The sequence below is a fragment of the Buteo buteo genome, chromosome 1, assembly GCF_964188355.1.
Source record: "Buteo buteo chromosome 1, bButBut1.hap1.1, whole genome shotgun sequence".
Lineage (NCBI taxonomy): Eukaryota > Metazoa > Chordata > Aves > Accipitriformes > Accipitridae > Buteo > Buteo buteo.
The window spans coordinates 29803742-29828331 of NC_134171.1; the positions used below are offsets into that span (position 1 = coordinate 29803742).

The 24590-nt window shown below is 40.0% G+C and overlaps 1 protein-coding gene across 2 annotated transcripts in view; it reads left to right on the plus strand.

Annotated features, from left to right (window-relative positions):
- Positions 1-639: 639 nt before the first annotated feature.
- CWH43 (cell wall biogenesis 43 C-terminal homolog) overlaps positions 640-24590 on the plus strand; it is a 29456-nt gene continuing 5505 nt past the window's right edge. For both annotated transcript variants that reach the window (XM_075041480.1, XM_075041470.1), the window contains exons 1-12: positions 640-731; positions 1538-1729; positions 5513-5633; positions 5773-5927; positions 7276-7477; positions 8488-8576; positions 11100-11354; positions 15041-15166; positions 17378-17457; positions 18792-18897; positions 21661-21796; positions 23004-23153. In XM_075041480.1, the coding sequence (XP_074897581.1) occupies positions 689-731; positions 1538-1729; positions 5513-5633; positions 5773-5927; positions 7276-7477; positions 8488-8576; positions 11100-11354; positions 15041-15166; positions 17378-17457; positions 18792-18897; positions 21661-21796; positions 23004-23153 (1655 nt within the window). In that variant the 5' untranslated portion in view covers positions 640-688. The remainder of the gene's footprint in view (positions 732-1537; positions 1730-5512; positions 5634-5772; positions 5928-7275; positions 7478-8487; positions 8577-11099; positions 11355-15040; positions 15167-17377; positions 17458-18791; positions 18898-21660; positions 21797-23003; positions 23154-24590) is intronic.

Below are 24590 nucleotides of genomic sequence, written 5' to 3' on the forward strand. Positions count from 1 at the left end.
GCCGTGAAGAATAAACCCTGGCCATACAGGCTGACCTCCGCGAAGAAACTCCTGCCTGGTTGAACCGAACATCTCTTCAGAGTCACCTCCCACGGCGCCATCCTCTCTCAGCCGCAGTGCCATCATGGTGTGGGCTGTGCCACCGCCAGCACCTCCGCCACCGCACAGCCACCGGGTCCGCGGGGCTTCGCTAGGGCTCAGCCTGCTCCGCAGCCACCCGGGCAGGGGGTCGCTCCCCTCCCTCGCCGCCCAAAGCGCGAAAACGAACGGGAAGCTCGGCCCGCGGCAGTCAGAAGCCTCAGGGAGCCGCCATTTCTGTCAGCGACGGCGCGCGGGCCAAGGCCGGTGGGTCGAACGGCGGCGGCCCGGAGCTGTCCCCCGCATGACCCCTCTCTGGCAGGTTTCCTCTCTGCCCCTCCTCGCGGCTGCGCGGCCCCAGGGCCCCGGGCCGCCCCGCCGCTGTCCCGGGGACGCGGCTCCCCGCTGCCGCCCCCTCACGGCCCGGCCCGGCCCGGGCGCTCGGCGCGGAGCCCAGCGCGCTCCGCCAGGCGGCGCTCTAGCGCCGGCCCGCCCGCGGCCGCGTGCCGGGCGGGCTCCGCGAAGCGGGAGGGGCGGCGGCGCCGCGCCCTGCCGGGCACTCGGGACTCGGCTCCGGGCGAGAGGGGAGAAGCCCCCGCCGAGCGAGGCGATGGTCCCTCTGTGGAGGGCCGTTCTCTCGGAGAGCCTCCTGGGTAGGTGGCGGCGGTGCCGGCCGGCGGGGCTGGGGGCGGGAGGCTGTGAGGGGCCGCGGGGCTGTGGGGGGCCGCGGGGCTGTGAGGGGCCGCGGGGCTGTGAGGGCCGGCGGCGGTCCGGTCCGGTCCGGTCCGGGAGGCGGTTCACGGCACCGGCCGGCCTTGTCTCTTGGCTCCGGCTAGGACTTACTGCGTGCTGTCAGCGGAGCCCTGGTGCAGGTGTGCGGAGCGGGCGCGGAGCTGTGCCGCGCTGCCCCGGGCACGGCGCGGCGCCGAGGGCGGTCACCACAGCCCGGTACCCGCGGGGCTGCGGGCCCGGGTGCCCGGTGCCTGTCCTGCAACGCACACGCGTGGAAAATCGTAGCGCAGTGCTAGTGTGCCTCGGTAAGGTGTCTTCGGGGGAGAGCGGCGCGCTGATGTCCTAGAATATTTCGTTTAGCCACCGGTCCGTCCTCGGGGAGCCCTGAGGCTGTGGGTGGACTACTTATTTTAGCCAGCGTTGTTACCCTCTGAACGCTGACCCTTTCCTAGACTGAGCGCTCCGTCACTGAAGATCAAAGTAGGAGCTGCTGTCTGAGTGGGGGAAGAGCTGTTTTCTTCTCATTGTTCTGTTTCCTGGGAAAATGTGTTTATTTAACTTGAAATAGCGAGTATTTCTTCACAGAAAGTGGCTATTGTTACTTGAGCTACTTTCAAATACATTTGATATTCTGCGTTTGGAAGTATAAAATGGTATATTTTTAAGTAATCTCCAGGAAACCGTGCTGTTGAAAATATGCAATGGGTTTTTTTTTTCTTTTTTTTAGGCTACATTTCTTGGTCTCTTTATCATGCACTGCCACCAATGATCTATTACTTCCCCCTTCAGACGCTGGCACTCACGGGTCTAGAAGTTTTTGCTGTTGCCTTCTTTTCTCCAATATTCTTGATAATTGGCCCTTTTTGGAGGTTGGCGAACAATAAGTATATCCTAGCCCTTCTGAGACTGACTATGGTTGGTAAGTATGCACTGTAGTGAGTTATGGATTTCATCTTGGTATCAAGGCATAAGAATAAACATTCTAAATTGCCTCAAAATTCAGATGATTCTGAAAAGAGACAGGAATAAGAAGTTCTTGTTCTCCCAAGCACATGCTTTTCTGTCCCTCAAGCATGTAGACTTTGTCAGAGGAATATTGTTTACATCCATTGTGTTGGTTTTTAGACCAGCACTGCATAATTAAAGACAAATCTCATTTCACTTTTATTTCTAGAAGCTTTTAAGTTAGTGCAAGTCATGCCCAGTAGGAAGAATGTTTTGAGTATTGCACAGAGATTGGCAGAGCAGGTGTTTTTTGTATGGCAGTTCTGTGTCTGTGACAATGGGTAGGGACGAGACATTACAGAACAGCTTGGGACTATTATAAAAGCAATCTGCTGTGAGAGAAATGTAGGCGTTTTTTTCTTTTAAGAATATTTTTTTTTTCATTAAATCTGTCTAGATGCCTGTAGCATATTGATGGGGTTATAGTCTCATCCTAAATGTGAGATGGCTCTCATTGTCAGTTGCAGAGGAAGAAAGTTTGATTTTAAATTCAAGATAAAGTTGCCTCACTACCCACCCCATATGCTCCTTCCTAAACCAAGATTTGCTGGGATTCCCTCTTTGGTCTTCAGCTAACTGGTGCAAGTCTTACCTCTTGTTGATTTTCTGAAAGTTTGTTGGGAGAAGGTTTGGCAGCTACAGCCACATTCAGAAGCAAGCTACTGCTAATGAGTTTGCAACACCTGGGTGAACTTGGAAGAGACCAGGGTCTCCATCCTGTGTAGAGGGAAAATGCTGCTGCTAAGTGATGTGTTTCAGAAGCAGCAGTTCTGGCTCCTCATTTATCAATACAAGATGATAATCAGAGAATCACTTTCCATACAGTTTTCCTCTTACTGTTAGAAGACAGAACAGGATCATCTTATTTACTTTGCCTGCACAATTTTTTTAAAAAAAGAATTCTTTATCTCTAGAAAGATGCTAGAACTGAACAGTTTGTTGGCATTGTCAGTTTAGATGAAGAATAGTTTTACCGTGTTCTTTTCTTTTTCTACTCTTTCCATCATATCCATCCTAATACTTTTTTGTTGTTTTTTTTTTAATAAGCTTTTCAGTGAACAGAATCTTCTGCTTCAGCTTCCTGCAGCGGTGCTCAGTGTATTGCTTTCTACAAGATCTGCTAATTTAGAAACTAATACTGAGTGTAAGCATTTCAGATTGCACCCTGCCTTCCTTCAGATATCACAGTAACACAAAATTTGCCATGTTTATTTTAGTCCTTTAGATCATCTTGCTGTGTTTACTAGTTCACTTTACCAAAAGAGATGGAAATCACTTAAATGTGTGTAATTTTTGTTCTGCTAAGTAAAGAGCAGTGACAGGCCTGTAATGGTGTGTGAAGTCCCTTAGTTTATGCCTGTTTGCTTCACCTGCATTGCAAGCTCCTGAAGATATTAACTACAAACAAAAAGCTAGCACCTTTAGTAGAAATCTGGGGAAAGGGTGTGTTAATGGAGGTGGTCATAGAAGGACTCAGAGCATGGGGAGGCTGAAGCTGTATGCAGCCTCAGCCTGGGCTAACCTGAGCATTGCTATATGCATATATTATCTCACCTTCGTTCCTGCCTGAACAGGAACAGTTCCCTCAGTGACCATATCCCCCTGCTGTTTCCCTCTCCCAAACACTCTTAATATAGTCCACCCCTTGGCAAGTCTACACCGTATTCTCTCCCAGCTCTACTGTACTTACTGTGTATTCTCCTTACCTGTTGCCCTACAGTAAGCATTAGCATTTGGGGATGATGTAAGAGCATGTTCCTCACCCTCTTTGTCTCTAGCACGGAATTTAGCAGCCAAAGGTACCTCTACTTGCCTCCCTACTGCATATTCTCAAGTTATCCAGATGACATTGCACAGGCAGCACTGGGTTTTAGGACTTTCCATATATATCTTTTCACTTGGTTCTCATCACTTCATTCTGTCTTTTAAATTATTTCTGCCCTGTCATACTGTGCTGCTGTTTCTCCTGTTCCTCAGTTTTTCCTGCTTTCTTTCCTTCTTTATACCTAGACGCTTCTTCCTTCTTTCTCTTTTTCATCTTTTTCTCTTCTCAGAAAGGCCATGGCCTTTCTCTGGGGCTTGTTGAACAAAATCAGGCAGGACAATCTATCCCATGCATGCTCCACCCCATTCCACTGGAAATACTCAGTCTTCAGTTTCACAATCAAAAAATCTGGAAATTCTTCATGCTTAGCTAAAACCAGAATATTTAGGAAGTTGGGTTTTTTTTGCTGTTGATGGAAAAGGCTCTTCCATTATTCATCATCATCTTTCTTTTTGCTTTTTCAGGAAGCTTTATTTTCTCCAAAACTTCTGTTTTAATTTCTGTATCCTTTCATACTACTTGATTTTGTGTTCTATTTAAAACAAAACAACAACAAACCAACAATGAAATACCCATGTGGTAGTGCTTATCTGAATCTACGTCTTCAGACAACACACAGTAAATTTGCCTGTTTGTTTAGATATATTTACGTTTTGGGTGTACTTGCTCAGCAACAAAAGGTGTGTCTACTGTAAGTAGGCAAACCCACGCTAGCTTTAATCTGCCTAGCACAAGTGATGAAAGATTTGAAGAGGCAAAATTGTGGATTTCAGCACAATTTAGTGACAGAAATCTGTGTGCTTTGTACATGCAACCTCTGCTAAAGTCCATACAAGTACATCTTCACTACACATTGATTTCATTTTACCGTCTTTGCTCTAAGCTTTACATCTTTTACTCTGAGCAGAATGAGCAAATAGACAGTTGGGGGACTCCTAGCATGCGTTGCCAGAATCAGCAGCTCCATTTCTGGCCTTCCTTGCTTAACATCTCTTCAAGTTTGACTCCTACTCACTTAGCAAATGGCTGGTAGCAAAATGATGTTGATTTTCCTACTGTTTGTCACTGGTCCTGAGCCAGAATTTGCCACGCTGACTTAAGTTATGAGGATGTGTGTGTGTGACCTGTAGTCACTTGAATTGCAAACCTGCTAGCAGAGTTCAAAACTGCTGATAAATGTGAGGTCACTGTGCCATGGGAAATGGCAGAGATGCACGTGCACCGTCTCTTTTGGTGACTGGGAGAGTGACAGTTTCCAGTAACAAGATGACACAGGCTGCTAATGACCACTCTGAGACCATACACTTGGCCAGAGAAAGCCTTGTTCACACCCGCTAAGGCAATTGCCTACTAATTCTTGTGCAAGATATGATGACTGCTCCTGTCCAAAAAGGGTATGGCTTTTGCCACAGTGCACTTACATAACACAAAAGCCATGAAAGTAAGTGCACTGTGGCAAAAGCCATATCCTTATTAGAAAGAAGCAATCACCATACATGAAGTTTTATGGCTTTTGATTTAAGTGCACTGTTCAGGAATATCTGTATGCTTAGATATTTTATCTGTATGTCCTATTTATGGAATCAATGGCTATAAATACTTAAATTAAGGCAATTGCTGCAGTCTTGGATAATTGGTTTATGTTATTTTTTTTCCTGAAAATGGCAACTGCTATAATATCATATATACCCAGTTTCTATCCATACCTACATTTCTATATGTTTTTAAACAAACCAAAATGTCGCGTGTTTTCAGATGAATGGTGTAGCCATCCAAATTACAGACAAGATTGAACTAATGCACAGGAAATCCTTGTTACCTGATCTCTACTGCCCATTAAAGCAATCTATGTATCTGTGTGTTTGTTTGTAGGAAGCTTAGCATCATACCAGGCACCAAATGCTTCAGTTAGACTATTCATCTTGGCTGCAGGTGTTTCCTCCTCATTGCTGGTTCAAACGGTAACATGGTGGTCAGGAAACAGTTTACAAAGGTATTTTCTTATACTAATGGGATTGTAGCTGACATTTCTTAATATTAAAAGGTGTTTTCTTCCCCCCCAGCCCCGAGAAGTTAAGATTTTTCTTTTTTTTTCTCAAATGCATCACAATTTCGAAAAATGATTCTTACAGGTTCATCAGGATATGGGGCTTCATGCTAGGCAAGATAATGCTCCTTGTTCTTCGCATCTGGTATACATCACTAAACCCAGTCTGGAGCTCGCAAGCTGCCAATACTGTCATACTGATAATTGGTTTTATAGCAGCAGCAGAGCGAATTTATTCAGGTAAGCATATTACAGCAAAAATGGCAGTTATGAAAGCATTCTAAAGTATACCTATCTGTGTGTCACTAGGTTTTGATTCTTTGTTTTTTTCCCCCAGTACAGTCTGTTTTTAGACCTGATGTGTGAGCATCGCAGACTTTAGAAACCATGGGGTACTTCCATCTGCCCATAACACAGTAGAATCAATGTCACAATTCATACAAGCTGTAGTAAGTCGGTGTTGGAGCTAACAACTAATTGCAGTATCAATAATGTGACAGTAACATAAACAAAGGCATAACCTAGACCAATAAAACCAGAATGGGTTGTCCTTATTCCAACATGAAACACATGTGGTATTCTGTTATTTTCTTAATTCAGTGTGCTCTTTGAGTTTCTCTGCCAGTGCATATCATTTGACAGAGAAGGGAAGACAGGACAAAGCTGGAGAACAGCTGATGTGGCAAAATAAACAGAAAGAATTGGAAGAGTGGACAAGTTGTCCTGATCAAAATTTGCCTGAGTTCTCAGAGCGTCTGGACAGAGTACACACAGCAGTGGGGGCTGGCATAGGCTAAGCAGACTTGAAAGCTGTGAAGGTAATGCCAAGGACGACAGTGAGGTTGAGTTGGTTAGTTAGGTTGGTTAGTTAAGGCAGCTCATGTTAAATCCTCAGAAGATCCTTCCTTCTCAGTATAACCTGAATGAATTAATTGAAAGATAAGACCTTATCTGTGTGTAAGTGGGTATAAATTGGCATTGTGTATTATATGTAGACTTGTGTTACATGACATAAATTAAGCCTGAGCTTTCATCATAATTTAGAAAGGGAATCTACTGCAGGAGATTAGGCTGGGAATCTGTCTTCTTCCGAGGTGACAAAGCAATATGTCCGTGCAATTAAAGGTGCTGCTTTCTCCTTAGATGAGAGAGGATCTAAAGTGCATGGAAAAAGGAGAAGAGAAAGAAGGGAGTTTATTTCTGGTGTCTTTGGAAGTGTCAGGTTTTGTTCTTATCAGAGTTTAGAGTTTCAGAGAACAGAATCCTCTGAAAACATTCTAATAAATTTTCTGCTGATTTTCAAAGCCAATTTAATTATTTAAATTCCAGTAGTATGAAGAATAATCATATGGGCAGGTTGCCATTTTTGTGCACTTAAGGTGAGTAGCTTTTCCTGACAGGCCTAGGGAATGTTATTAGGGATTTTTTTGTCTTATCAATTTCCATGAATGATAAGATAAGTTAGCTTTTGTGTCTGAGCAAGTAATTTATTCTGGTAATTTTGTGATCTTGGCTATTTCTTCTTCTCACTAACCCTTTCTAATAGGATTTGACAGTTTGCTCAACTATATTTCTATTCTTATTCTAGGTGGAGACAAGAGGAAACAAGAAGCAAACAAAACTGGTAATGCAATTAGAGAGACTGTTTCCCACCCTCACTGGCTTTTGTCAGGGATTGCTTTTGGCAGCCTCATGTTCCTCACCCTGTGGATATTTGGGGAGGTCTCATTAATTTCTAGATGGGCAGTAAGTGGACATCCACATACAGGTCCAGATCCTAATCCATATGGGTAAGTGTTTTTTATTATTATTATTTAAACAAAACAGTAACCAAATGCCAGTGCTGTAGTGGGTGACAAATTAAAACTCAACCAGACAATGGTATAAGAACTTACATAGAATAAAGTGGGTACAAGGTACGTCACAGAGAGGACTTGTGGATTCATTCTTGCTTTCAGATACCTCTGAGCATTGTGTCTGTACCAATAAATCTTAAATTTTTCTAATACAGAATGATTTTTATTTCACCAGTAGAAAACTTGATTTGCCACATTGCAAATCAATTTTTAAATTAGGGCTGAGGTTCAAGGACTTATGAATGAAGTGCATCTATAATATGCAGTAAATGAATCTAGCAGTTGACTTCGGAGAGGAGATGGTAGGAAATAGTGTACATCAGAGATGCATGCAGATAAAAAAAAAGTAAACTGTGTGCAATAGTAAAAGATATACTTCTGTAGGATTTTTGGTTAGTAAGAATTTAGTCTTAATGCTGTGTGTTGCTCAGCTGGGTTCCAAAATCTAGAAAGACACCAGATTAGTTATTCTGAGTCAACTATGTGTAGTGGCAGGTGAGGCAGTTAATAATTTGGAATTAGTATACACAAGAGCTACCCAAGACTGATAGCAACATTAGATGCTGTAGGATCCCCCATTTGATGTGAAGAAAATACTTCTGTTTGTGGTGGATTCCTCCCTCTCATTTTCTCTGAGTTCCTTTTGTCTTTTATACCCAGTATTTCAGTGGAGTTCTGCTGCTGCTGAACATAGCTCACTTATACATTATGATAAACTGCCATTATTTTCAGCTGGATGTTTTTTATGTCCAGGAAAGGGGAGAAAATGTAGCAGGGTGTGAGATAAAGATGTTTTGTGTTCCAATTGAGCTCTCTTTAAAATAAAAGGATTATAAAACATTACCAAGCATCCTTGTCTGTATGTCTAGGAGTTTCTTTTTCAGTGCCAGGTGTTTATAAAATTATATTAATGTATGATTTCTTTTTCCTTATTGTTGTATTAGAGGTACAGTTCTGTTGGGCCTGGCTCATGGACTGATGCTTTCATTTTGGAGCTGGTCTTCTGTCACCAGTTTTGCCTGGTTTCTTGTAGGTAGGTGCAAATCCTGAGCAGAATTTTTGTTTCTATTACCTTATTCCCTTTACTCAAGCCCTCTGACCCTATACCACATCTCAGAAAAGTCAACTGCTAATCAAAGCGTCTTTTTCTTTATCACTGGCTGTAGTATACACATCTGACTAGTTGACTAAGGATTACAGGCCAAATCTCCAGGCCATTGCAGAGCAGCATTGTTCTCTTCAGAAGCCTCTGTTGAGGTTCTGTACCCATGAGTAGTGTCTCGGTTCTCACCATCTGCGTTGTGTAAGGCTACATCTAGGATTATGGGGCTGAGAGGACACAGACCTCTTGATTCCACAGGAGACACAATAACTTGTAATTTAATGAGCAGTTCACCTAGAGGCAGGCTTGCCTCCTGTCTCCCTAGTTGCTAAGATCTCCAGGCGGTAAAATAGTATGAACAGCAAAGCATTTCTGCCAGACCAATATATTTGTAAAATCAGTCTGCATACAGTGGGTTTTGGGTGGTGGGAAGAGGAATTCAGGTGCTGGATCTGGACATCCATTTTCAAGAGGATGGTATAGCTATGCTGTGGAGCGAGCTATGCATGGTGCAAGTAGGAAGAGATGGAAATAATTCTGCTCTTGAACTGTGGAGAGATGTGTTTTCCATACCTTCTCAGCATGGATGGATGGATACAGCTTGGTTTAATTTGTAGGCCCATCTGAGTGAAATTTAGTGGTATAAATGCTGTTTAAAAAAAAAAGCAAATCTGCTTCTTTTTCGGCCTCAGCTAATTGTTTGTAAATGTTTGTATCAAGAAGACAAAGCAGTACTTCCTACAAATGTTTAATAATAAATTGGGACATATCAAAATACAGAGACCAAAGGAAATGATGAGTTATGTTTTGCATTTTTTCTTATTCACCTTCTCTTTTGGAGCACTTAAGAGCCAGCACTTTCAAGTCTTTTTCCACAACCTTGAAGACAAGAAATTTAATGCAAACAGTTTCTCCTAGTCAGGATCCAAAATAAAATACCAAATATCAGGAAAGTCACAATAAAGACATAAGAGTTAGCAATGCTTAAACCATCAATTGCTGTCGTAGTTTAACCCCAGACGGCAACCAAACACCATGCAGCTGCCTACTTACCTCCTTCACAGTGGCATAGGGGAGAGAATCAGAAGGGTAAAAGTGAGAAAACTTGTGGGCTGAGATAAGGACAGTTTAATCGGTAAAGCAAAAGCCGCGCACACAAGCAAAGCAAAACAAGGAATTCATTCATACTTCCCATGGGCAGGCAGGTGTTCAGCCATCTCCAGGAAAGCAGGGCTCCATAACGTGTAATGGTTACTTGGGAAGACAAAACGCCATCACTCCAAACATCCTCCCCTTCCTCCTTCTTCCCCCAGCTTTATATACTGAGCATGACATCACATGGTCTGGGATATCCCTTTGGTCAGTTGGGGTCAGCTGTCCTGGCTGTGTCCTCTCCCAACTTCTTGTGCCCCCCAGCCTCCTCGCTAGTGGGGTGGGGTGAGAAGCAGAAAAGGCCTCGGCTCTGTGTAAGCACTGCTCAGCTGTAGCGAAAGCATCCCCATGTTATCAACACTGTTTCCAGCACAAATCCAAAACATAGCCCCATACTAGCTACTATGAAGAGAATTAACTCTATCCCAGCCAAAACTAGCACAGTTGCCCAAATTTACCTTTTGGTGCAGGTGTTAGTTTTAAGAAATGTGTGTGCAAATTGTAATGTGAGTATAAGCGTTTGATTTTTGATGTACACACATCGCTAATTTAAAAAAATACAGAATGGTTCTTTAGCTGATTCAAGCATTGTATTCTAAAATGCTCAAAACTTTTATCTGTAAGAGTAAAATATTAAAAACATTATATACATTTGCTGTCATGATGTGGAAGTTAGTAAACATTTTCTTGCCTACAACAAAGTGTTAAAATGAAGTTGTCCTGTTATAGGGAGTTTCTGTGGTTGTTAATGTTCTGTTTGGGCTCAAATCCCATTACAGTCAAGGACAGTGTGGTAAATCAAGGATCTTGCAGTTAGTAAAAGATTAATAGTTGTTTTCTTGCCCATCATGTGGTTATCTAAAGGGAGAGAAGATCAGGAAAAGATATGTTTTCTCTTCACATAAACCTATTTGATTCTTTCTATATTATGTTAAAGGAGGTTCATAACAGGCAGATGTGTTAATCTCTCAAAAACTGCATCATCCCTCTGTTGTGCTGGGAGAACTCTGTGTAAGAAAAACTGTTCAGTTTTGGCTCTTGATGATGTTTCTCTGCTGTCTTTTTGCTGCACTGTTTTCTGCTGAATAGGCAATCTTGAGGAGAATGAGGTATTAGGAAAAGTAAGATGCTGTCTTTGGCTATTGGGAATAACTGTCCTTCTAGTGATGCAGTTTTCATGGCTGCAAAGCACAGTTAAATTTCCCAGACTCTCTTTTTTTTTCCTAGACAGAATGTGAAAAAGAAGGTGGCGGGTAATATACCTGACTGTGACTTACTCTATTCTTTTCTGTCCCTTCACAGGTTTAGCATCTTCAACTGGTCTCCTTTATTTACACACCTGGAGTGCTGCAGTTGCAGGCAACATTCTTGCTGTCTTTACTATGTGTGTGTGGCCTCAACTGGCTGGACGCTTTGTTAGCTGTCTGCATCCTGGGAAAGCCATGAGTACAGCCATGTTTGCCTATGTTCTTGAATTATTCTTCTGTGTGTGGTGTACAGCTTATAAATTTGTACCTGGAGGAATTTACACAAGAGAAAGCTCTCATCTTCTTTTAGGTACATTTATGACTATCAACAAATACAACTATGTTTGCTTTAGCCTGGCCCAGATGTTTAAAATGTATCTAGTGTATAAACAGTCTTTCCAAATGCTCAGCTGCTGTTTGATTTACTATGGTAAGAGTTTCTATGCGAAAATTAGTGAGACATGCAAAAAATAATCTACTTGTTTCTTTACTGTTAGAAATAGTTTAAAATGTGGACAGAAAATGGAATTCAGTTGAGGGAAAAATGACAAAGTGAAAAAAAAGTCTGATAGTACACAACTGAGGAAGAGATCTGTTAATCAGCCACCCTAAAAAAAATGGCTGCAATCCAGGATGTGAATGCACCTGTATGCTAGCTGCCTTAGATAGCAGTATGGTACCACAGGTAACAATGTTGTTTCTGGAAACTCAGGGGTTTATGAAGGCTGTGTTACTGGGACTGTAACATAATTCAGTGCATTATTTAGCCCCGCTCTGAGGAACAAAGTGCAGCATCTTGCTGATCTAGCTAGTCTGCATTTGAGACCTGAGCTTCATTTCCATGGGGCTCTACCTTATGCTTTGTGGACACTCCAAGCATGTTTGGAGGAATGTTGATAAGCCTGCAGTTTCAGAAACATGCAAACAGCAGAGGATGAAAAGAAATTGTCGGGTGTTTGCCAATGAGGAAGAATTGAGGTTTTAGCAAAATGATCCATTGATGAAGATGGGCAGGTGGAAATGAAAGAACCCTTTCTGGTTTTGTCTCCAGAATTATTTTCTTAATAGGTACTAATGTGTTTCAATAGCATATTTCACTAATTATATTTAAACAATGCTAAACATTGTCTTGGGCTAAGTGTGTGGCACATTTTAAAATGTGGCGCATTATCCTATATTTTGTTTGAAAAGGATTAATGAATGCTGTGCTTGACTTGTTGCTTGGATGGTTTTAGGTTTTGTACATGTCTTTGCAACCACTTTCTGTCACTCCAGTTTCTAACTCTCCGTATATGTTTCATATACTACAGCAATCACATGCAGGGTTTCAGTTTCTTATGTTTTGAGGAGAGTTCCATTACATTTATTGCAGTTTTCTTTGTTCTGAAAGCACTCTGGGGGGTCCGTAGAAAGAGTTATCTCAGTTAATTTAATTTTATTTTTTGAAGTTATGTGAAGAAAGCATGTGGTAGAGGAATGTCGAATATTTTCTTGAGTAAAGCTTTGACAAAAGAAAAGCTGTTATATAAAATTCCACTCTGTCACTTCCTTTGAAATACACACTAGTGATTAATTCACCTGGCGTGATCACTGGATAGTAATGCAGAGATGGCCCTAGCTTTCTCTTTGGTAAAATGAAAACTGTGAACTGAACCCATCTCAGCTGATGGCACTACATGAGTTTATATTCCATCTGAGAATCCAGTTTCTGTCTTGATGCCATCCCATTGCTTATCAAAGATTTTCAAATTATACCATGAGATTGTGTATTTGTTGCTGCACTTTTACCCTTACAGCTTGGCTTTCTGGAAAACTGCTTGTTTTCTTCTGGTTTCTTTCAGGTGCAAGTGCTATTTCTTGCTTTCTCCTCCTGTCCAATATCCTGCCTTTCTCTTGCTGCAGTTTGGGTAGGGAACTGCACCGGGAAAAGTGACAATGAAAGTAAGATCATTATATTAAAAAATTCTGTGCTGCTTCACTGTGATGTAACATAATACTGAGGGGTTGGATCCCTGGTCTTCCATCAACTTTAATGGCTTTGAATAAGTTTCCCTTTGAGAAAGGTTTTGTGTGTGCCGCCGCCTTCATTGCACTAGACCCAGCTTCCTGGTTTGCAAACTTTACTACAACCAATGTAACAAGTAAGGGTAATAAGAAAACACTGAGTAATTGTTATTTCATCTTCAGCTATAACTCTGAAATAAAACATGACTTCTATAGTTAATTAACTATGCCACAAAGATATTAAGGACATATACCTTCTCCAGCAGAGCTCTTATGCAGTTCATTATGCTCCCACATTTTCTTTTCAGTAATTGGATCCTTTAGCTCATAAGGGATGAGAAAAGAGCTTGTACTATTAGTCTGAACTACCTATTGAAAAGAAAAGATACCATCACAGTGCGTTGCAACAGTTAGTGCATTAGTGCACTGAAAATGCGTACTAGCTTTTAAAATGTATCTATAGGTGTGCTTAGTTGTCTATTCTTAAAATGCACAGCTGCTTCTGTTGGCTCTGGAGGACAAGAATACATGATGCTGCCATGTTAAACTGTCCTCCCAACGTGCTGCAGTCTGCTTACACTGTTTTGGAATGAACTGTTGAGCAATTGCTTTTGTAGTTCCTGTATAAATACGTGTTACTTGTATTTTGGTGACAGAGCAGTTTATTTGCAAAGATAATAGAGATCTACAATCAACAATGTATTTTTTAATCAAGCTGTTATTTTAAGGTTCTGTAATATATAGGTGTAACTTAATTGCTTTTGTCCAGGTTGATTCCAGTAAACTTTGAAAGCACTGGGCTGAGCTGAGAGTTGTACTAGTCAATAGGGTACTGAAGCATTTTAGCATAATTTATCTACCATGTGCTAGCATTTTTGATGTAATACCCTGAAACTGTACTGCAAATCAGTCTTTGCTTGAGAGTGCTGGCTAAGTGTGCTTGAGGTTCTTGAAGTTGGTGTTAGGGTACACAAAGGTGGGGAGATCTGCTGAAAGATTCGCTACTTTGCCCAAGATCAAAGGATTAAAATATTTTTTGTTTTATTGTTCTCCCAATTGGTACATGGATGGTGGAAGGGAAAACATGGCTTTAAACAAGTATTTAACTAACAGAAGAAACCTGATAAAATGTGCAGTACTGGGACCCAGTAGTACTAGCAGAGTTAAAATATCTCTATGTTTCCATAATGAGTAATGAGACAGGTTCAGAGGATTGCTTGGTTAGCACCCAATGCAGCCTGATGCTGGGGACCACAAAGTTATCTGGTAATATCATGATCCTTAGGCTGCTGGATTAGAAGGGAAGAGCAAGAACAGCTGTAAGTTGCGTTAGTGTCAGTAGCTGGCCTTGTGCTCAGCCTGAAAGACCCAAAGGTGGACTGTATTTTAGAGCTCACCAGAGTCCAGAGTAGAGTTCATAATGTGAAGGGGCCTTTGGCTAGATACTTTTACTGTTAGGTCCGCTCTTCACACAAAGCAGGCTTAATAAGGCTGCTTCAGGTGTACTAAATCTTAGCAGCAGCTTATAATTTTGATCTTCATTCTTTTTGTTTGAACCAGGTGTTCAGTGGCATTTAAAATAATCTTTTAGCTTTGAATTCTTACTGCAATACTACTGTTTTGAAATATTTTTTCTGAAATATTTATCATTGGTGGCATGTTTAATGTCACTAGCTCATTTTGTTGGAAGCAATGCTTATGTCAACAAGTACAACAATGTAAATTAAAAATTTTTGAAGTGCTGCAGGCATAGTTGAGGTGAATACTGTGACAATTATAAGTAGGATCTTCTCTATCAATAAATCTCATATTGCCTGCATTACTACATTTGGTATAGCATTTATCTGTGTTTGTGCTTTGAATTGTCTTTGTTGTTGGAGCCGTAAGGTTGAATGTAACACAACAGCTGGGTTTTTATAAATTGTGCATTTATGAGCAATGTGTAATATGTTAAAGCTCTACAGAAAAAACTAATGACTTATATTTTTACAGGGTTTATAATGTTATGTATTGGGGTAGACTTTCTAACAGAACCCAAAAAAGACCTTAGCTCTATCTTTGAAGTGAAAAGCAACCAAAAGCCACTATTCAAAAGAAGTAAAAACTACATTAAACTATGTAAGTATAATTTTACTTCCTTTCTTCCATGACTCTAGGAATACTGTCTGAGGGAAAAAGAGTAATGCAGTGGAGTGTTTTGCTTAGGTGTTTTAGAACTGTTTTTTTGGTGCTAGTTTTAGAGCTAGACTTGTAGTTGGTATTGCTCTAGTTCCAGTTTTAATGATGACATACTATCGGAGCAGCTGATTCACTATGATTACGGTTGAGAGAGAGGCTCTTCCTCATGGAATGTGTTAAATGGAGACCAAAAAAAATGAACTGGGGAAAAAAGAAAATGTGAAAATGGATTTGGCATCATTTGAGATTTCATTTTGGTCGTTGATGAGGAGGCCTCTCTGGATCTTGGAATTTATTACATGTGTATACAAAAGAGAGGAATGATTTCTCAGCCCATTCGGTGTGTTGATTTTGAAGCAGTTCAGTGTGCTGCCCTTTAAAGGGCTGTGTGAGCTGGCTAGCAGTGGGATGGGACACTGCTGTATAATGTGACAGCCCTCCTGTGTGAGGAGCAGTCCTGCAAAGCCTGTTGTGGCTGACATCACAACACAATTCTGATGCCTTGCTGCACGTTCAGACCAGGCCTATCCTCAGAAAACCTTTATCATCTCCTGCCTGTGAACTATGCCTAGGGATCCCAGCTTTCCAGATGATATGTATGAGGTCTGCTTTTTTCCTTAGGTTTCAAAGAGAAAATGAAATGTTTGAGGTTTTACCTCTTGGCTTTTAAACCTCTGGAATCCATCCAAATGATGTTTTCAAGTATTTCTCTACAATCATTTGAGCTTCAAATTTGTTTTCATCACTAGCTTACTTTTTATAAAGAAGAAGTCTGTCAATGTTGTGAAGTTTGTTAGAGGAAAAAATTGCTAGGCATTAGGGCATGCTAAGCCTACAGAGATCAGGATGCTGAAGTTTCAAATTCCTGCATCTTTTTTTCCTCTGTGACTTTGGATCAAATCACTTATCATTTGCGTACCTCATTTTGCCTCATTTGGAAAGCGGAGACAATAGTGCTTCACCACTTTTCAGGACTGTTTCTGAAAACTTTATGAAGGTCTTTACCCTATATACTCTAACCTATATACTCAGGGGCCAGAAGAATGTGGCCCCTGAGAGTTTGTGTGTTAGAGGCAACATGAGCACCAATGAATTTAAATATTACTACTCAAAAACATTTCACAAAAGTGAGTAAATACTTCAAAATACTGTCTGTAACAAAGCACAGCCCTTGCTCAGCTAATTTTGTGACATTACAACAGTAACTCTTGTATTTCCTCATCATGCCCAGACTTGCATTGTTTCTCAGCTTCCCCTTTAAGCACCTTTGCATCTTGCAGAGTGTGAAATTGCTTGACATTTGCTAATGTAAACAGCATGTCCTTTCTTCTGGCATCGTCCATGATAACATTTATTTAAAATTTACACAAAATTGTTCCAGAAAACGTGCATAAAAATAATTACATATCAGTTTAAAGATTTGATGAAAGAATAAACTGGAGTTACTGAAATCATTGTAAGTAGCGTATGCCACTATGTAAATGAAATAACTGCAGAGGGTTTTGATCATCAAGTTACCATATGCCAAACCCTGACACCTCTTAAGTGTCCACTGTGGTTATTTGGAAGGCTACAGGAGCAATGGGAAAGCTCAGAATTTGCATTCTGAGAAGCCACAGTGCCTTTCCAAGAATGTGTCAGACAAAGGACTGCTCTGGAGGTCTGGCAGAGATCACATCTTTCTGACATGTAAAGGCTTGTGAAGTAAACTAAATTTTCTTTGACACATTATATTAATACAAAATAAAAATTTTATACTACAAATGTATACCTGCAACACAGAGAGAAAAATACTGAAAAGTTTACATGATGCTCTTACTCATCCCCTATAATGAATTCTTCAGTAGGTATCACTTTTACATAAATATTCCAAGGAGTTTTGGTACATTGTATCTTCTCAGCCTCTTGTCTTTTGGAGAATGTAAGTGTATCTGCACACATATAGATGTTCTGCATGCATATAGATACTCTTAAGTATGGCCCTTTGGAATGGTGTTATCACTGGCATATGTGGAAATTTAAATGCATATATTTCCCATTCTATGTATAGCACAGCTTAGAATGACAGTGTACCCAGTTCTGTTTAACTGCAGTGATAACGTTATTTTCTCTTGCTTTAAAAACAACTTTTCTGTGTTTCTGTGTTTCAAGTATTGTGGCTGTTTGTTGGTGTTGGTTTGCTAGGATTGGGTCTACGTTATAAAACTTATCAGAAGAAGTTGGGCCAAGGGGTGAGTAGTGTGTTTGTGAACAATGGTAACTTTCAAATATACAGTAAAATGTGTGTGTGTTATCTTAGGTTTATTGGTTGGTGCTGAAGAAGTCTTTGTACCAGAATCCAAGTATTCAACAAAACTAATGCAGAAATGAAGATGCAAAAAGTCTAATTTGTAAATTCATGTTGAACATAGGAAATGTCTGGGTCTTAGGAGATTTATAGTGCTGCTATGAAGGAAAAAAATATTCTTAAAACCAGAGAAATGCTTGCCTCATATATTCAATTTGAATGTTACCTTTATAAATGAGTTTTTTGAATTGTATTCAAAACTTGACTGGACAATGCTGTTAGCAGCCTGATCTTCTATCAGTGAAGTTTGAACACATAACTTCCTGAGGTTCCTTCCAGCTGAAGTAATTCTATGCTTCTATATTTATATGGATAACTCTGAATTGAACCTCTGTGAAAAGTTGGTTGACTTAGATTAGATTTAGACTAGTTATGGAAATTGGATAAAAATCAGAAGATTCCAGTTTTCTATCTGGCAAAAAAATTAGGTATTGCAATGATAGTAACACTTAAGATGCTTAATGCTCTGGAATTTTAGCATTTAGATTACTTAGAAGTTGTCCAAGTGTGCTACTTGCCTATTTAATAATTTTAATTCAAAATTAGAGCTGTTCTGATCAGATATAAATTAACATGTTTCCATTCTATGATTTAGTTAATTAGTAATATAAAATTGAATTTTTGATGCAGTTAGTTACAATTGTGAATTAGACTTTTTTTCTTTTGGTGGCAGTTCAGAAATAGTTCTTTGAAACTTGCTCTTGACGTGTATTCCTGTTGGTAATTTTTCTGTTAGAGAAATCACTGATGACAAATGTAGAAAAAGATGCAGAAAATGTGATGAGAGCTAAGTAGAAATTGTGTGTGTGCACGTATGTATGCGCCCACACGCACGTGCGTATTCAAACATGCGCACAGACATATACAGTTGGCTTTCTTTTTAGAACTCATCCAGGTTTGTAGTACCTTATAATGTGGAAAAAAGCAGGTAGTTCATCTTAGAAAGATGAAAAAAATTGTAGTCTTTTTCATGTTCATTTGTTTGCTGTTACTTGTACAAATTCATTTTGACTATGATTTTTCTCCTCTTGTTAATAGCAGATTTTTCTAAAAAATACCTGAAGTCTTTGTAATCCTGACAGGTTTATTAGGAAAATATGTTGGTTAAAACATCTTTTCTTGCTTGTCTTTTACGGCACCATGTATCTGATGTTGTTGACTGCAAAGTTATAATATATAAAAGTCAAATTGTACTTTTGTTCCATTTATTATTTTGAGGTTCCAAAAAGAGACTTCTCTGCTATGATCTGGCCTTTTAGATTTGCATATGACAATGAAGGATGGTCTAATTTGGAAGGATCAGCTAATTTGCTTGATCAGACAGGTAACTTTTTTTTTCCCACTTCATTTATGTTTGAGAGGGTTCATCTGAAGAGACAGAAGCAAGAACACCTGCTGGGTGACCGAATCCATTCTTACATTAACACAAGAACCTGTGTCTAGTGGCTTTCTCCTGAATTTTTGAGCTGTTCCAGTACAATCACTTCTGTTAAAAATCCATTTGCAGAGGTGATAATTTTTTTTAATGTCTTTTAAAGAGGTTTCTGGTTGGAGGAAACACTTTGTTTATTATTTGGATTTCTTTCTCATATTGCTGATGAGTTATTTGTCTATAGTGAAATTTTTTGCATAAATGAAATAATAAGTATCCTTCTAGATCAAATTTAATGTTTTATAACCTCTCTATTTTTTTTTAGATGTGAAGCATTATATAATTCCTAAAGGGTCTGAAATTAAAATGCCCTAAACAAGGTGTACAAAGGAGAAACAGACAAGTCTGTTTCCATCACTGAGCCAGAGCAATGTATAAAAGAAAAATAGTAATTGTAGCTTGGTTGAGTTGTCATGATTTTACTGTAAAGAAGGCTGCGTAACCTGTTGCTCATGGACAGGATTTTGGTTGGAAAATTAGCTATAGGAAATGTAGAATTTGGACCAAAGATTAGTGCTGCTGCAGGGTGGATTGAAAGGAATTTACCAGTGGTGCTTATAGGTGTTACTTGTTTTCTGCAATACCCATAAGATAGGGAAGACTGGAAGCTGCTGCTTTAAGATTTAAAGCAGCTCGGGAGATTAGGAAGCATCCATGCTGCCATTCCAGCATTTGTTGTTCTTTCCTCCTATGGTGTGAATGTGCCACAGGGTTTTCCTGAGCAGCTCAGGCTTGACAAACCCAAGCAGTGGGAGGGCACTGACACAGGTGCTGCAGTGCAAGCTTTGATTTTGTGGCAGAGATGCCCAGGAGTTAGTGAAGAGGGAACAGGCTGATCGTGCATCATTCACTCCGTTGTCCCATGATCAAAGGTTCAGAGGGCTGAGCTATGTAAGCTGTCTAGTGATATGAGAAGACAGCTGGGACGTTTGATGAATTGAAATTTGGAGCTTTCTTGTATATGTGTGATTCCATAGCTCATGTCTGGGTATTTATTTAATCTTTGGATATTTATTTATGAACTGTAATGAATGCATTTATTTCTGGTACCTATAGTTTAAATTTATGAATATTAGAAAAAGTGATTACTTGGTTATGTCCACTGAGCATTTCTTTGTGGTAATGAAGTATCACTTCTAGAAGAAGCAATTGGTAAAGCAAAAAGGCAGCAAATTCCAAAATATAAATGAATAAAACTTAATCCCTGGTTGCTGGAAACAGTATTCTGGAGTTTTATGTTACATGTATATTGTTATATAAAATACCACATTAACATTTCCAGGAAATGCATTCATGCATTCAGAGTTAAGCTGCAGATTCTTAAAAGATTTATTTGCTAAAGAAGAGTAGCTGATTTTGGGAGCCACAGAGAAAAAAGTGGCTAACTTCTTCAGCGTAGAGGTTATCTTTAAAGGTGTGGTGGTGTGCATTCCTTGGGCTCATCTTCTCCCTGTTGGAATAGTGAAGATGCAACATGTAATGGCTTTTGTGACTGGAACTCTTGTCTACCATGAAGGGAACCAACATCAACCCCTCTCAATGGTTTCAGTCATTGTTTCTATGTCCAGCATGTATGCTAATGATGTAGAAGCAAAAATCTGGGAATCCACTTAAAAGTACTCTGAGCTACCATTTTCCCTGCTAACGTTGTTTTCATAGTGCTAAATAAGACATTTCAAAAGCAAAAAATCTTATGTGGCAAGAATGGTGCTGGATGGAGGGGTCTTAATTCCTTATAGAAGGGCTGCAGAAGAAGTGGTGACTCCGTCTGCCTTCTAGAGTAGGAGAGCACTCCAAGGCAGGCATAATCACAGCAAGAAGGGAGTGCTTGTTGCTGCTGCAGCCATACCAACCTGTTGCTCAGGCTGAGCCTGGATGGTTCAGCCAGGCTGTGGCCAGCTTGCAGACTCCCACTTTCCTTCAGGTATGGGCAGGCTGTTCTTAGCTGCCAGTTCCTTGAGGGACCACATAGCTCTTCCTGTATCCTGCAGCTAAAATGTTGGGGAGCCTGTCACGTTCCCCTGACAAAACCACACCTCGGCAAGTAAACAGTGAGGGACCACAGTGCCCTGAGAAAGTGAGGTGGCTGCAGATGGTCAACAATTCACTAGAGCTGGGAACCCTTCTGCTACCATACCTGGGGGCTGATGCTAGGTTGCTATGGGCTGATAAATTGTTTCAGCAACAGCAGCCTGCTCCCTCTTGCATAGGACCCTTTGGAGCAGAATAGGATTTGGTAGATGAAGGTAAGTGCAGATGTGCTGTGTAGCTCTCGTTCATCAAGTTGAAAGCAGTAGACCCTACTGTGTTATTAATCTGTGTATGCACATTGTGTCTAATCCTTTTGAAAGGGTCTGCACTAGGTATGTGTAGGCCAGGTGTACTGTGCAGTCTCATATGCGTCTGGTTATGCACCAGGGAGGAACTATGGCAACCAAATACTACATATCTCTTCATCAGAGGCTGTGTAGCCTACAGTGACCAAAAGTTTGGGCATGACTTTGCCAGTGTTAGGGTTTGCCCTGATTGACTCCTGAAGGGCTTGTGTCCATCCCTCTGTAATCAAAAGGGAAATGATGACATTGTGTAGTAATTTATAAATCACATTTATAGATCACAAATTTGGAAAGATTTTCTTTCTTCTTCCCATTTTAGATGCAGATTTTATCACTATTATAGAGAGTGATGCCTCTAAACCATTCATTGGGAACAACGATCCAACAATGTGGCTAGGAGAAAGACTAGGATTTTATACAGATTTTGGTCCAAGCACAAGAGATCACACTTGGGGGTGAGTCATCTTTACATGCACAGTGACAGTAAATAAATGTAAATGCATTACCCAATGCTAACTCCACTAGAACATGGGTAAAGAATAATTGGAATAACAATCACCGTAATCACTTGTTGGAGCTTGTCTTTAAGAACATGCTTTCATTCCTTAGCATTACAATGCAATGCAGATGAAGTTTTCTCATTAAAAAATGACCAGGTTTTTGTGCCTGCCCCTGTAAGGTACTTTGGCTTTGGTGATGCAGAGGATAGCATCCTGCCACTTAATGTACAGATTTGGAAGTTTGGCATTCTAAGTACTATATCTGATTCCCTTTTCTCATTATTTTGTTTTGGGCTATGAGAACTTTAGATTTCAGACTTCAAAATGTGATAGCAGTTGGAAAATGTAACTGTACCTGGAGTTACTAGCAATTTTGAATTCATTAAATCTGGTTTGGGCTGTATAGTGAGAAACAGGCATAGAAAGACACATGTCTATTTGACCAGATTTTTTTGTGTCTGATTTTACTCTAATGCTTGACCAGCTACCAGTTGCATATCTTTGAATATCTTTGGCCTCTGGAAAATAGTGGCTTATGATGTGGCTTTTTTTCAGGGGGATATGCAGATCTTTGTGGCAGACGCAGCTTCCTAGTGATGTTGCAATGGCTATCTAATTTTTGCCATATGTGAAGGGATTTTAGTAACTTTCCTCTTCCAGAGCCTGTGTGTTTAAGTGACGCAGAACGGGGCAGAAAACTCATTCTCTGAAATTTTCTTCATGAAATATTTTGAAAAACCTGATGCAAAATGGTTTTAAGGTTGATTCCAAACAGAAGCTGAAAGAGTGAGAAATCTCCTGCTTTAGAGATATATATCTACCTGCTTCTACTTCTAATAAAATACATTTTAATTACTGGTAGTATAAAATTCTGTTTTGTCTGAGGATGCAGATTTTGAAAGGCTCAGTGTGAGAATTCATATATATGGAATGGTATTTCTTAGTGTAGGAATGAATTTGATAATACATTTTTAGACATGTACTTAAGTAACATTTTAGAGGAAAACCTTCTAAATTCAGAAAAATCCGCTACATGGTTTGTGTTCTGGTCTGATGGTTTGAGTTCAGTGACCATTAGTCTTCTGCTCACATTTATCTGCTTAGTTCACGCTTGTGATGCTTGTGAGCTACAAAATGTAACTGTTTCCCTCTTCTCATGTAGGATTATGGCACTATCAAGGTATCCAATTGTAAAATCCACCCATCACCTCCTTCCATCTCCAGAGGGAGAGATTGCACCAGCCATCTCCATGACAGTCAACTTCACAGGGAAACTGGTTGATTTTGTTGTTGCCCACTTTGGAAATGAAGAGTGTGTATTTTATTTATTGTTACATATGTCGTGCAAAGTCATGTAAACTAACTGTAATTTGTGAACTGGGATTTCTTTTGTACCCTTTAAAACCTGCTGCTGGTTCTAACAGAACACTGTGAAGAAATACTGTGACATAGCTACTGGTTTAAAATTTTGAAGCATTTTTTAAAAAAGATAAATGTGTTACGCAAAACTCAGCTGAGCCTAATATCTGAGTTACTAATAAACTAATAAATACCTAATATCTGAGTTACTATAAAAATATAGTTCTGCAAAACTACAACAAGTAATAGGGCTACCGATACATGTCAGTGCAGGATAGCATCCTTCTGACTTCCTGTGTGTGGAATAGATCTATTATATTCCACAATGAGTGCAAATAGTTACAGATAGATAGCATTAATGGACAACTGATGTTTATTAAAATAAAAAGTAACAATTCTGAAACCTCCAAGAAAGGACAGTGTTGAAACAGCAACAAAAATATCCATTCAGTGTCCTTTTGACTATATGAAACTGGAAATATGAAACCTGATCTCTGGATTCTGAAAGGAAGAATTATACCAGTAACTCAAATATGTGATGGAAAAGATTAAGGTATATATTTCAGTTCTTTACTTTAAAACAATATCTTGATTACTTGTGTGTAATGAGTATTAATAAGGGATAGTTTTGTGATGCTCCATGTAGCTGTATTTTTCTGTTTTATTTGCTGCAATATCTAGTATGTTTGTGGTTATGTAGTAAGATTTGGAATTTTTTCTATATATTTGTTGTAATTCATGGAGAGGCAAATTTATGGATTGGGTGCAAAATACAATATACAAAGAACCTGCTCAGAAGGCAGCAGGAATTCTCATTATCCCACACTGAGCTTCCCCATTTCCTTCCCCTGTGTAGAAGCTGTGCTCCAAGCATGCAAATTGTTTATAAATTTCCCTTTTACTAAACACATATAGTTGTCAGAAACCACTCTCAATTTGAACTCTAGAAAGGAATTTCATTCCGTGCCTCGCACAGATGATTAGACTTGCCTCTCTGAGAAACTGTCAAAGTAGAAGAAAATAGCACTGTGTTCCCCCTCACAGAGAGATGAGATAAAGATGAAGGAGAAATAGGAAGACACACATGGGAAATGAGGGCAAATGAGATTGTGTTTTGAGGTGAATGAATTTGTAATTAAATCACACACCACTGCTTGTTTTTCATCTTTTTTCATCTGCTGCTTAGGATGACATAGACTGTAGAATATTGGATAACTAGGGATTTTTTTTAAAGACTGTTTTTAAAATACAGGAATGTCTGTGTCATTTAAAAAAATCCATCTTCTGGAGAGGTGTAATTCTGGAAAGAGCAGCTAGCTGAGCAGGCAACTTCACATATTCCTAGGTCAGGTTTCTGTTTAAAGGGTTGGGTTTTTTGTCTCCAGTCTGT